This window comes from Mytilus galloprovincialis, chromosome 5, assembly GCF_965363235.1.
Source record: "Mytilus galloprovincialis chromosome 5, xbMytGall1.hap1.1, whole genome shotgun sequence".
Taxonomy (NCBI): domain Eukaryota; kingdom Metazoa; phylum Mollusca; class Bivalvia; order Mytilida; family Mytilidae; genus Mytilus; species Mytilus galloprovincialis.
The window spans coordinates 12,849,754-12,864,955 of NC_134842.1; the positions used below are offsets into that span (position 1 = coordinate 12,849,754).

At 32.2% G+C, this 15,202-nt stretch overlaps 1 protein-coding gene across 2 annotated transcripts in view; it reads left to right on the top strand.

Annotated features, from left to right (window-relative positions):
- LOC143075173 (uncharacterized) overlaps nt 1-15,202 on the top strand; it is a 117,885-nt gene that overhangs the window by 75,932 nt on the left and 26,751 nt on the right. The window contains exons 2-6 of one of the 2 annotated variants that reach the window (XM_076250511.1): nt 2,734-2,794; nt 7,889-7,960; nt 13,390-13,508; nt 13,886-14,096; nt 14,751-14,899. In XM_076250511.1, the coding sequence (XP_076106626.1) occupies nt 7,889-7,960; nt 13,390-13,508; nt 13,886-14,096; nt 14,751-14,899 (551 nt within the window). In that variant the 5' untranslated portion in view covers nt 2,734-2,794. Of the gene's footprint in view, nt 1-2,733; nt 2,795-7,888; nt 7,961-13,389; nt 13,509-13,882; nt 14,097-14,750; nt 14,900-15,202 lie in introns of both variants that reach the window. The other variant, XM_076250510.1, reaches the window with a different exon arrangement.

The window sequence follows — 15,202 nt, forward strand, 5'->3', positions numbered from 1 at the left end:
CAACTTTGTCCAGAAATTCCACTTTGAAATATACTTTTTAGCAGAGAGGCATGCCAAACAACATCAAGAGCTGATGACGCATCAACAAAAGTAGTATATAATGTTTGTCCTAATTCTATTGCTTCTATGATTGCCTCAGTAAGGGGAAGTGCTGCAAAAGTAGGATTGACCCCGGCAGTAAAGCCACGTTGAAGTCTGCTCTGTACCTTTAGTAGTTTAGGTTCCTCTAAACAAAGATGTACCGATTCCATCAGTTTTCCCATTACAGGAGAAACTGTTATACCATGTATACGTCGATAAGATTTTGGCATATGTTTGGTAGGCAGATAGGTTTTCCATGACCTTTGAACAACGGTGAAACAATACCTTCTTTGAAACACTGTGGTACACGCTTAAATTTGAATGCTTCATTTATCAAGTTTGTAAGTATTTTGGCTGTTTTTTCACCTCCATATTTAAAATGCTCAGCCGAAATTCCAAATTGGTCAGTAGCTTTTCCCGTTTTTATTTTTGAAATACATTTTTGAATTGTTCCAATATCAAATTCAATAGTTTTTTTCATCTTCATGTTCCAATATGTCTTGAAGCAAAATACGGTCTAGCTCAACTTGAGAACGGTACTGTTGATTCTGCGGTTTTTCAGACGGAGTAGATAAGTCAGTGAAATAATTTGTCCATGCCTCACGAATAAGATCAGGTGTATCAAAATGCACATCGTCAATGATCAGACAGTCGAGTAGGCGTTTTCCACCCTGTCTCTGACGGCGAATAATTTTATAAAATGTGGCATTGTCACCAGAATGAGCATTCATTATGTTCTGATAGAGAGAATGTCGCTCTTCAGCATTCAATTGTCTTTGTAGTTTTCTAAGTTCTCTTTTCATATCGAGACGTTTTCTGTTTGCAGGGTCGTTTATGTCAGACGGACTCCCCAGATATTTCCATTTCCAATGTGCATCCTTGCTTTGTTTACGGAGTTGTTGCAGCACAGAATTCCATGAACGTTTTCTTTTTCCAACAGAAATTGTTGGTGCACATTCAAAGGCAGTTGTAGTCAAGATATTAAAAAGTTCTTCACAGCTCATTTCGATAAATGAGAAAATACTATTATCAATAAACATATAACTTAGTCTCTGTTGAAGTAATTGTTCATATTTTTCATTGTCAAGTTTTTTCCAGTTCACTTTCTTCAGTGTTGAAATCGATTTTCCAGACTTAGTAGTTCTTGTTGAAAAGAAACATGACAAAGTTGCCTGAACTGACATATGAGATGAAGTGTTAAGCGGTTCATCTATCACAACTTTTATATCTGAGATTTTATTTATTTGAGTTGAGGATATGAGAATGTAATCAATCTGGGAAGATTGTTTACCGCCATGGTGGTAATACGTATGCGCTTCTGGGTAGTCCTTTGGCACGGCGTTGTCAGTTTGTCTATATTTCGTCCGTCTTGGATAGGGAAAAGTCAGCCCAACAACAGTCTATCAATGGTTGCTAAGGATAATTGTTGTAGTTTTGCTTTAACAAACAGAAAACATATGCCAGCAAACACAATTACGTCAGTGCAAATAAATAGTTTAAAGCTTGGCCTTTAGTTTGTTTTTGCCTTTCTTTTTTTTTGCCTTTAAATCTAAAGTGTTTTTCCTTATACTCTTAACCGTATGACTGACATGTCCCTCTGTAGGAGAAGCTTTGCTCTAAACCTATTTTACACAGTTTAAATATTATAAAGTTACAACAACCCTTGACATCTGCAATGATACCGGCATAACTTCTTCAACTATATATGATTCTTTTTTCAACTTATCAGATACACACGTATGTCATTCTCTTGGTTTATTATAATCGAAAAAGACATTTCTGGTTGTATTTTCTATTCTCATAAATACGTATTTCAGTAACGTTACGAACACAAGTCTACAACTCATAATTCGGGATGGTAGTCAATGCAGGACCTAAATTTGTAGCCGGGACCATGATTACCCATTTTAGGTAATTTAAACATTCGGAAGTGGGTTACACTAATAACTGGACCGAATGACAGGACCGAATGACAGGACCAAATGAAAAATGCTAATAACTTTTTCGTTTCTCAAAGGATTGATCTCAAATTTGAAATATAATAAGATTTTATCATTTGATAAATAGATTTAAGAAAAAAAATAAAAAGTTTTGTAAGAAACTTTAGAAAACGTGACATGACCAACTCTGATAATGACAGGACCAACATCGAGAATGACAGGACCAAATAAAAATTCTAATAACTTTTTTATTTTTCAAAGGAATTATCTCAGATTTGAAATATAAAATGGTATGTCATATTTTGAAACCTAAATGTTATAAAAAATATAGATTTATTTTCGAAAACTTTCGAAAACGTGACATGACCATCGCTGACTGACAGGACCAACAACGACAATGACCGGACCAGATGAAATTGCTCATTTCTCTTTTATTTCTCAAAATATTTTTCTGAAATTTGAAATATAATAAGATTTCATCATTTGATAAATAGATTTAAGAAAAAAAATTAAAAAAATATGTAAGAAACTTTAGAAAACGTGACATGACCAACTTTGATAATGACAGGACCAACTTCGACAATAACAGGACCAAATAAAAATGCTATGATAGAGATCAATCCTTTGAGAAACGAAAAAGTTATTAGCATTTTTCATTTGGTCCTGTCATTCGGTCCTGTCATTCGGTCCAGTCATTAGTGTAACCCTTCATAAATACTCATCATGATGTTTGATTACTAGCAAATTTAATTCAAATTTAAATATTCGATCAGATGGGGAAGGTCTAAAACGCGGAAGTGGAAAACGCGGAAGTGAAAAATAGGTGTATTATAACTAATATCTCTGGAACCGCTTTAGCTAAATCGACAAATAAAACTGATTCTGAAAGCTATTATAATAGGCTATAAGATAAAATTAAAAACATATTTATTTAAATATGCTTTGTTACCGAAAAGTTGACCGGAAGTCTTTCTTAGTGTGACTCTGGCAACACATTTTTGTACATTAAAACTTAAATTGACGAAAAAGCATATAACCCGGTCAAAGTCTGTAAATTGATTCTTGTAGACATTTAAATGACAAATAATATGATATAAAGAAAAAAATAAATATATTACTATAAAAGGGCAAAAAGTTGACCGGAAGTCACCCTTGTACACAAATGTTGAAGTAAAATTTTCAACTTTGAATTAAAATTCACAAAAATATAAAAAGCCCGGTCAAATTCTGTCAATTGATTCTTAAAGATATTTAAATGACAAATAATATGATATAAAGAAAAAAATAAATATATTACTATAAAAGGGCAAAAAGTTGACCGGAAGTCACCCTTGTACACAAATGTTGAAGTAAAATTTTCAACTTTGAATTAAAATTCACAAAAATATGAAAAGCCCGGTCAAATTCTGTCAATTGATTCTTAAAGACATTTAAATGACAAATAATATGATATAAAGAAAAAAATAAATATATTACTATAAAAGGGCAAAAAGTTGACCGGAAGTCACCCTTGTATACAAATATTGAAGTGAAATTTTCAACTTTGAATTAAAATTCCCAAAAATATAAAAAGCCCGGTCAAAATCGAGAACAAGATTCGAAAAGACAATTTAATAACAAATGATTTGATATAAATAACAATAAAAATATATCAAACTAAAATTGCAAAAACTTGACCTGTTGCCTAGCTTGTGTTTTAATCTTGACCCCCCTTTTATGGAAAAAAAATAATGACTAAAACTAGATATAAAATACTTGCTATTTTTATTTCATTTAATCACATTTCAATAGTATATAATTTCTGATATTTCATGTGTTCCATTTAGACATTAACAACCCTCCTCCTTTTTCACCCGGGTTTGGGACCGGCGTTGGCGGAGTTATTGTTTTTTTTTCTTTCTTATTTTGCTTTATTATTTATTGATGCACTACACTCAGTGGCTTTAATTTATCTATTTATTATCTCTTTTATGTAGGAAAAATAATGTTCAAATTAATTTCAAGAATAGGTATTGTTAACATTTTTAAAATTTATTTAAAATTTATCAAAACTGTAAATTGCTATATAATTTAAGTTAAACTATCTATATGTACTTCGCAGAACCAGCTGTTTCCTTTCATATTTTTTAAGCACAAGACCGATGTGTCCAGACATCACACATTTTACGCCCTGTTTTTCCTTCACAACCTACCATATCCTCTATTGTATCAGGTTTTCCACAGTGACAGTTTGTTGAGATAATGTGGGTTTTAGTTTTTAAATTTTTAGGAGTTTTACCGAAATATTTTTTTGGAAAATGTGTGAATTTACCATTTTCAAGACCATGAATTAAATGTTCTCTCATATATTTTTGCTCGTATGTGATATGAGTACCTCCTTTAAACCCAGTTTGACAAAATTCAAGAGCATTTGCAATTGCAAAAAGTCCACAATCTATGCTGTTTTGTTGTTTTTGGTATTCTTATTATTAATTTTTTCTTGTCTTTACCGTAGATTTGCGTTAACTGATATTCTAATGAAGTTGTTAAATTTAATGATAAGCTGTCTAGAAGATATATGTTTCCATCTCTAGTTTGAAGAGACAAAACCCAATGAGCATTACCATTATGGTGTATTTGTACACTTGGTGACTCTTGTGATTGAAAACCCGGTACGTCTAAACACTGCTAAGGACTCCTTAGTGCACTAAGGACTATACAATGCCACTAAGGACTAGAAGGACTACTGTTATACGTGTTATATTTAGATGTTATGTTAGAGATTGATATTTAATGACTAAATTTCAAATTTTATAGAAAAATAATCATATATAAAAAAGATATTCAACATTTTCTAGACACGTGCCCATTTTTCTTTGATATACCGAAAATCAATGAACCGATTGACACGTGCCAAATAATATAACAACTGATCAAACAATCATATTCTTTAATTTAAGTAATTAACAATTGTATCGAAAAGATTAATACTTGATTATCATTATAAAATGTGTTGTTCTTGTTTAAAATGATTAAAAGGACAAATAATTTTGCTTTTGTTTTATTTATTTCCCGACAAAGTTACATTTTTGTGTTGTATTTGCCATAGGTTTTATCTTTGATGTGCGCCAACTAATAAGTAAGAGTGTGGTCAGCTTGGTAAAATGTTTATGTGAGAGACATGAAGACAAAATGAATAAATATATTTATAACTTTTTTGTTTTTATTTTAATTCCGTCAAAGATGCGTGTATATACAAATGGCTTCACTAAAACTTGAGTAAATTCCAATAAACTATAAATCATGATTTTTATTTTTCCACTGTCTATTACTGCTATATACATCATATACGTAATAGTACGAATAACGATTGAATTGAAAAAAAAAATCATTTATGGACAAATAACAATTGTGAATCAATAAATCATGTGTTCAAAACGGCGATAAACTGGAAACCAAAAAGCATACCAGAACTTGTGAAAATTCTCCACGAACTAGTCAAGCTGGAATTTGCCGACTTAAGACGAGCACTGTACAGCCAAGGCAATTACCTGCTGTTTGGATACTATAAGCGCCACCAATTATTGTATCAATGCTGGCTTACAAAATCAGCTGATCAAAAAGATCGTCTTTTTCATAAACTTATGAAAGACAGTGACAAGTCCAGATTGACTGCAGAAAAAGAAAAAACTGTGACAAGTACTCTGTATGACTTTACCATGCCATTACCCCCAAACCCCCAAATTTTTTTTTCTCATCTATAATATGTGTTTCCCCCGCATCTTCTTCGATTACACTTAGTTCAAGTTTTTTTTAGATTTAGGAGTTGAAAATTCTGTTGATATTTTAGGCGTTTTATTAGGTTTTATGCTACCATTCGTTTTGGAAAAAGAGTTACACAGTGTTTTCCTTTCCTGCCATTTACAATAAACGCACCTTGTTGTGGAACCAAAGTAATTAAATGATTATCAACAATAAACCGTGCCAAACTTTGTTGACTGCTATCAGTCGGGTATTCTATGACAGGTTGTTGATTAACTATTACCTCATTATTTTCTAATTTGACCTGATTAGTACTAGTGTTCTCACCAGAGTTTGTTTGTTTTATGATTTCCTGTGAATTTAAATTGCCTAAAGGATCAGTGTCAGATTGGAAAGAATTAGACTGTCGTTTTTTAAATATTCAATTTACTTCATCAGGACTTACAATTCTTTTTGGAAATATAGCATCTGATGGTGAAATAAATGCTCTACTAAACTCTTTTTTTCAAATTATAATTTCCTAAACCAGAACGTCCACGTAAAATTTCATAATTCTCAAAATTTTGTATGTAATAAAAACCCAAAGCCAGTGTAGCTCTTTCCAAACATTTTCTCTTTTTAAAACGGTATTCATACTTTCGGAAAGATTGTTTGTTATTCCAGAATAAGGATCAAACATGCCGGGATATTTTTCAATTAACCGTTTACCAAAGTGATTTTGAATTGCCGGAGATATATGTTTATTGAAATGTTCTAAAACTACGGGAGTCCATTTTATGTGACACGTGCTCAATTGTGACAACATAATTAGTCCACACGCTGACATTCCTTAAATACTATGATGTGAGCAAAAAAACCTAATTATTAATCAATTAATATAATTCATACTTTAATAATGCAATCAAACATAAATAAAATAGAATAATTAATAATCATTACCTTATATGATATAGTGTATAAGGTTGATTTAAAAATCTTTATAAAATTTAATATTTAGGAATAGATTCAAAAGCATTAAAGAGACTGTCGGTCTAGGCTTTGCTATTTTATTTTAATGTTTTGCTCATTAATTTTATTACATATTATTTAGGTATTTGATATCTCCTTTTTTTTATATAAATTTTAGCATTAGTTCAGTTCCATTTAAGTATTTTGTACGTAAATGTTAGTTTGAAGTTGAATTTTTTACTTATTCTTTTACACACAAGATAGGGTTCCGGGCAACATTTTTTTTCTATTTTGAGATATGTATTTATATATTTCTATATCATACCATTTGTCAATGAATTTTCTTTCTAAATCATTTTCAGGATTTTGACCGGGCTTTTTATATTTTTGTGAATTTTAGTATCAAAGTGAAAATTTCACTTCATCATTTGTATACAAGGGTGACTTCCGGTCAACATTTTTACCATTTATAGTAATGTAAATATATTTTTCTTTATATCATATTAATTGATATTGAATTGTCTTTAAGAATCATGTTTTCGATTTTGACCGGGATTTTTATTTTTTTGTGAATTTAAGTTCAAAGTTGAAAATTTGACTTCATCATTTATATACAAGGGTGACTTCCGGTCAACTTTTTGCCCTTTTATAGTAATATATTTATTTTTGTCTTTATATCATATTATTTGTCATTTAAATGTCTTCATGAATCAATTTACAGAATTTGACCGGGCTTTTTATATTATTGTGAATTTTAATTCAAAGTTGAAAATTTCTTTTCTATATTTATGTACAAGGGTGACTTCCGGTCAATTTTTTGCCCTTTTATAGTAATAGTTTTGTTTTTTTGTTTATATCATATTATTTGTCATTTAAATATCTTTAAGAATCAATTTACAGACTTTGACCGGGTTATATGCTTTTTCGTCAATTTAAGTTTTAATGTTCAAAAATGTGTTGCCAGAGTCACACTAAGAAAGACTTCCGGTCAACTTTTCGGTAAAAAAGCTTATTTAAATAAATATTTTTTAAATTTTATCTTATAGCCTATTATGATAGCTTTCAGAATCAGTTTTATTTATCGATTTAGCTAAAGCGGTTCCAGAGATATAAGTTATAATACACCCATTTTTCACTTCCGCGTTTTCCACTTCCGCGTTTTAGACCCTCCCCACAACATGGATATTTCAAAGGCGCTGAAGAACACACCTAAAGGAAGCTTAACATATGACAGAAGACCTCCTTCAAAGGTTCATCATCATTATTTTTCCAAAACAATAAGACAACTTTCACAAATTATTAACAATTTCGTTTTCCTCTTCTTGTTTATTTCTTTTATTCCTGCATGTCGATTTGTCTTCAGGGCAATGTATAAGACCTCCAAAACCTAGAAAGGGGGGGGGGGGGGGGGGGGGGGGCAAGGGGTTTAACTGTTATGCTGTTATGGGGCAATTTAATTCTTTGTTATCTGTTATTCTGAAAATGTATTTGCTGTTAGATGTTATTGTCTTATTCATTGTTAGCTGTTATTGGACTATTAGGTTTTTTGTTATCTGTTATTGTGATAATATATTTGCTGTTAACTGTTATTGAAAATTGGAATGTTAGAAATTTTTTTGACAGCCCATATTCGGTAGAAATTGAAGATTATTGGACATTGGGATCTAGAAAAAAATGTACCACTAGTAATATGGTGGTCCCGTATTTTCGGCGAAGGATTTCATTAATATATACCCATCACAGATCAACACATAAACATATTAATATCAGTGAAATCCAGGACAATTACAGTATATCTTATGATTATCCTTTGTAATAAAATCCCATTTTTTATGAACATGTAGCTTGCTGTTCGGTGTGAGCCAAGGCTCCATGTTGAACGTTGAAGGCTGTTTTTTTTTTTTTACCTACAATGGTTTACTTTTATAAATTGTTACTTAGATGGAGATTTGTCTCATTGCCACTCATACCACATCTTGCTTTATCTATGTATTTAGAATTTTTTTTTGTATGGGGATAATGTTCCTTGTTTCCCGTACGTACATATTAAATTCGAGCATTTCTTAATATAACAAAAAGGAAAGTATATGGCCAGGGATATCTGATGAGGATCTCAATTAAGAACTACATGGAGGTCTTTACTACTAGTTAACATTTTATATAATGAAGTACACATACTCAGATCTGTGATTCTTTTCAAAGCAGAACCAGATACATTGTACAATGAAATTTCAAACCATGTACTGGGTTCCGAAGCTGCACATAACTCATTACAAACAAAGATATATTTCGTCTTTAAGCCATTGTTCCACTACTAAACTATGTATTCTACTTACTAGTACACTTGGTACACTCAAAAACCGGATATTAAGATGTTCAAATGAGGCATTTGAAAATAGTGGAATAATTGAAATGTCAAAATTATTTTGAAGTACTTGATAAATTGCATGTTTATAATTTGTGCTATTGATTTTTCTACCCTATATACATGTACCACTGTGCCTCGTATTCTTATTAAGAAAAAAAAAATCCCACACCTCAAGCATTGAACGTGCATTTAAAAAAAATTCAGAATACAAATATATATATTCAAACTCTTTCAGGTTATATTCAAATTTTAATATGTTGTTACTAATGACAGAATGGAGGTCAAGTTCAATAATGACGATTTTGACTTTTACCGTTCAGGAGTTATGGTTCTTGAAAGATTGAAAAATGGTGTTTCCCGTCGTGTCCGTGCATTTTCTCATGAACCATTCAACCAAAGCTTTTGAAATTTTAATATGTTGTTACTGATGACAAAATAGAGGTCAAGTTCAATAATGACGATTTTGACTTTTACCATTCAGGAGTTATGGTTCTTGAAAGATCGTAAAATGGCGTTTCCATTCACGTTGTTGCATTTACTCATGGACCATTCAATCTAAGCTTTTCAAATTTTAATATGTTGATACTGATGATGACAAGATGGAGGTCAAATTTGATATTGACGATTTTCACTTTCACCATTCATCAGTATACGTATAATGGTTCTTGTGATATTGCCAGGAAACAAATAAATGTTAATAAATCCGGTTTGCTGTCGTTGTGACAGCCTCTTGTTTTTGTCTGCTATGGAGTTTACGTATATTGTCAAGCTATCAGAATTCCAATGGGAAATAACTGTGCACCACTTATTGCTCACCTGTTTCCGTTTTGTTATGAGTTACAATTAATGAAAAAATTCAGCAACGGAAGGGATTGTGCTTGATTTTCATATGATGGAGACATAATCTTTCAATCAGTCCAGGACCTGACTTATTTTAATATTTCATTTACTGTTATCTGTTTTTGTCCATTTTAATTCCTTGTTATCTGTTATAAGCCAAATCAATTTGCTGTTATGCTGTTATTGGGACCCCCCTTGCCCTCCCTCCTAGAAGTATGGGCCAAAAACTGGGGCATGCGCTTCAATGCAAAGAAGTGCTATATACTTAGCATCAAGAACAAAAGCCAGAAGATGTACAGCCTAGACGGACATGTACTACAACAAGTCCAACACAACCCATATCTAGGCTTACAAATATCAGAAGACCTAAAATGGACCACGCACATCTCAAATGTAGCCAAGAAAGCCATTTCGACACTCGGCTTTCTGAGGAGAAATCTACACTTCTGCCCAAAAGATTGCAAAAAGACCGCATTTATATCATTAATACGATCAACTATGGAATATGGTGCCATAACATGGGACCCATATACACAACATGATATAAATCTATTAGAAAGAATACAACGCAGAGCAGCTAGATTCATTACAGGCGACTATAGGTCTAGAGAAGAGGGGTCAGTCACCAAAATGCTAGCCAAGTTAGAACTAGACAATCTACAAACGAGAAGAACAAGTCAACGGCTGGTATTTCTGTACAAAGTGGTTGAGGGGTTGGTCCCAGCTATTAATCCTGACGATTTTCTTGTTAAAAGTAAACCTAAGAGAAAAATCAAACCCAAAACATTTGACAATTTTGTAAGTGCCAATATAGTGACAAATTCAGTGAAGAACAATTCTAAGGCACTAGAAACTATTCCTAGCAACACCGATCCATATAAGAACTCTTTCTTCGTCAAGAGTATTCTACACTGGAACCAACTGGAAGACCGTATTGTATTTGCAGATACAGTTGAGAGCTTCAAGGCTGCTCTCCAACACTGCCAATAGGTGTCTCTCTTTCCCGTTGAGTAAAAGCCAGAATTGGTGTCTTCAACGTATACATACAGATACAGATATATGTTTCAATGTGTCTACATTTGCGTGTGTCTGTGTGTTTTAAGTGGGTCTCATACACCTTATCGCTATTTGTCCGCCATTACTAGATATCACACAGGTTCCCATAAATTTTTGACGTCACAAAACATAATATCTGACTCCACAATGGAAAAGTGATTGTTGTATGCGTTTAAAGCGACCGGGTCACCTGGGATTAGCGATAAGGTGCATGGCGGTCTAAGCGTGATGCGGTATCAAGTTCGTTAGTGCCCAATACACTTTCGCACCCTAAACGTTCGCACCTCGCACGTTCGCACCCAAGGTCCATTCGCACTCTACACGTTTGCGCCCAATTTTAATTCAAATTCCAGTTGAATAATTGGAAAATCATGATTGTTGTTATAAATTGCTTTAATTTAATGTAAGTAAAACATTCAAGATTTTAAATGAAAAACACTAAAGATAATTGTTTTTAACGGCTTGGTCCCTTTGATCTGAAACAATAAAATATAGCAATACACTATTATAACATGTACAATGTATAACCAAAACATGATAAAGTTTATTCAACACACAAAAAAAAATGTAGTCAGAATCTCACTTTATTTTGAAACAAGTCAATGAAACAAAGTTATAGCAATACACTAACCAAAACATGATTAAGAGTTATTCAACACAAAATAAAACGTTGACAGAATCCCACTTTATTTAGAAAGGATTATTTTAATTTTTTTTAACAACACAAAAAAAAATGCTGTCTCACTTTATTTTGAGACAATGACAACAAATATAAGAATACACTTGCCAAAACTTGATTACAAAGCGATAGTTATTAAACACAAAACCAATTAAATATTGGGCGCAAACATGTACATGTAGGGTGCGAATGGACTTTGGGTGCGAATATGTAGGGTGTGAAAGGGGGCGAACATGAGTGGGTGCGAACGTGAATGGGCGTGAATAGACCTGGATTCGCGTGATGCGTGATTGCCGATTTTTTTGTAAGCGTGAGGCGTGTAAGTCAAAATTATTATGCCATGAAAACCGGATATGAAATCTATCAGGACATGGGAAATTACAAAAAAATGAGTATTGCTTACGTACATAGTGTAAGAGAAATACGGGAATCTGACAAAACAGTAAGCAGGATCTGGGATCAGAACCCCCCCCCCCAATGAGACCCCCTTTTAAGTGTCTATGTGTTGATGCCTAAATGTGTCAATGTGTCTATGTGTTTTAATTAAGATTTACTAGGTCTATTGATATTTTAATTGTTATTCCCCAAGGAACTACTTGTTCCACATACCATGTATGCTTCAAATAACCTGGTGTGAAACAACAATAACTGTTTAATTACAACATGTACAACATCTGATTTGTTAAATTTTGACATGTTTGATGAAAAAATTCGGAAGGAACTTTTGTGATTTTTAGTAATTATAACAATTAATTAAAATTGAGAATGGAAATAGGGAATGTGTCAAAGAGACAACAACCTGACCATAGAAAAAACAACAGCAGAAGGTCACCAACAGGTCTTCTATGTAGCGAGAAATTCCCTCACCCGGAGGCATCCTTCAGCTGGCCCCTAAAGAAATATATACTAGCTCAGTGATAATGAACGTCATACTAAACTCCAAACGGCCATAATAAATAATAGGTTTGTTTGCCCAAACGCTACCTACCCAGAAAAAAACTGCCTAGTCAAATTCTTTTATTGTCCTGATTTGAAGAAGTTTTTTTTTAATCAAATAGGCATGAAGATTAATAACATCTGATACTTCAATTTCTTTGTGTTAAAATTTCACTGCAGATATAAAGTGTTAGTATATAATATACACAATACCTAATGTCATGAATTTTAATGTAGTTGTTTTTTAATCAAATAGGCATGAAGACTAATAACATCTGATACTTCAATTTCTTTTTTTGAAAAAAAAAAAGAAAATGTCTACCTACCTACCCACTGTCTCAACCTTTGGGTAGAGTTTGGGCAAACCAAAATATTTTTAAGTACACAAGAAACTTAAATTAAAATATTACAAGACTAACAAAGGCCAGTGGCTCCTGACTTGGGACAAAAATGCGGCGGGTTTAAACATGTTTATGAGATCTCAACCCTCCCCCTATACCTCTAGCCAATGTAGAAAAGTAAACGCAGAACAATAATTACCTGCACAAAAGCTATGAAAGTATGTCTATGTCCCAATTTAAGCAAATAACAATAATATATTCTGTCTTTTTGTTCATTTTTGTGAGTAAACAGGTAAGGGGAGGGGGGCAGGACCTTTTCCAAGCCCTCCCCCTTTTTCAAAATCTGTTTTGATTTGTTTTATATAAATGAACACTCAAATAGAAAATAAATGTCAGTAACAGTCAGTTTGTCATATTCAAATGTATATTTAGTGTATTGATTTTGTTGTTATATTTCAGGAGTTCTTTGAGCATTGTTCTCCTCCTCCAAGTATTTCCAAGAGGTTTGATAACTCACCCAATAACAGACTTACAGACCATGTCTTGCACAAACATCGTAAAGGTAGCATTCCAGACAGGTAAATATGTGTTACAATTTTACTGCAGTTATAAAGTGTGTTAGTATATAATATACACAATACCTAATGTCATGAATTTTAATGTATGTAATAGTGAATACACTTAGAAACACAATTTATGGATTGAGAAATAAACTCATCATTGATACCAGGATTGAAATTTATATTTACACCAGACAAGAATTTTGTCTAAAAAGGACTCATCAAAAAAAGATTTTCTGTGGATTTTTGATAATTTTGTATTTAATCTATAACGTTTTGAAGTTTTCAAAGCATTATTGACTATAAAATATACAAATTATGCTTGTAAATTTGTTCTCAACTTCTGTTATGAAATTGGATATTCTCATTATTAATATGTAATAATTGTTTAGTAGTGCCAGTGAATCATCATATGACAATGTTGTCCAATCAACCATCAGAACAGACTCTTCATCACCAAGGATAGTGGAGATTATCTCCCCTACATCACCAATTGAGATTGTCTCCCCTACACATAAAAAGAACATAATTCCAGTTTCACCAGAGTACACAAAGAGTATACTAGCAGTTAAGGAGTATGAAAACTCTCTTGACAAGGAGATCAAGGTCAGTATTGGTATTTACTTGGGTATGTTTAATGGGTAATGAAAACCATGATTTCAATTAGTCAACAAAATTCATTTCAATATCTTCATTGAAAAATTTCCAAATTTTACTTCAGCTACTATAAAAAGACCTCTATCCAGGTTCTGTTTGACAAAGTAACTGATGTGTAAAAAAAATATATTCTCAGTCTAGGACTATATCTAAATTAGTAATTGCCAAAAAAAAGTGTCAAACATAAGAAGATGTGGTATGTTGGCCAATGACTGGTAATTTGACAAACTTTCCCCCAGTGACCAAATGACAAGGATGTAAGCAACATTAGGTTGGGGCCTTCAACAAAGAGCAAAACCAATACCATATAATGAGCTACAAATTACAATATTGTATGAGAAATTGCTGCAGTCACAGGTGAAATAAAAATAAAAGTTATGAGATGAATGGAAAAAGTGCAATATTTTAGTTTATTTATAAACGGAGTGTACTTGTGTTGTTGTAATTCATCTTGACAGTTCCTCGTGAGTTAAATGTTTAAACAATGAATGGAATGAGTCAAGATGGCTTTTATGTCTAACTACATTAGTAACCAGCTAGCATTCATCTTTATTTTTTAATTTGAACTTTTCAAACATCATGAACATAACTTTATTTCATTAGATTAAGGTATACAACAAACAGCAAAGGTTTACAGAACATACCAAGAAACTTCAGAATGAGGCTGAGAATAAGTTGTCAGTATTACAGAGAAACCAACAGAACAAAGCTGAAGAACAACAACAGGAAACAGAATTACAATTCATGCAACAGTATGCTAATAATACATGTATCTTTAAGTTAGGAATAGAAGCTATTACATATTCTGTATATGAATATTGTCCTATTAATTTAAGCATTTTAAAGTTCAATTATATAGTTTTGAAGCAGCATTTTGTAAAATAAATAAATAATCTAGTATCACTGTCCATTGTTCACCAATGCACACAGACATTTCTGAATTTAAAATATTTTAATTTTTGTTATGCTCTAGAAGCAGGACCAATATGTAAGTGTAAAATAAAATTTTGCTGTTATAATCAGTAGCGGCCTATTTGAAAGCAGAAAAAAACAAG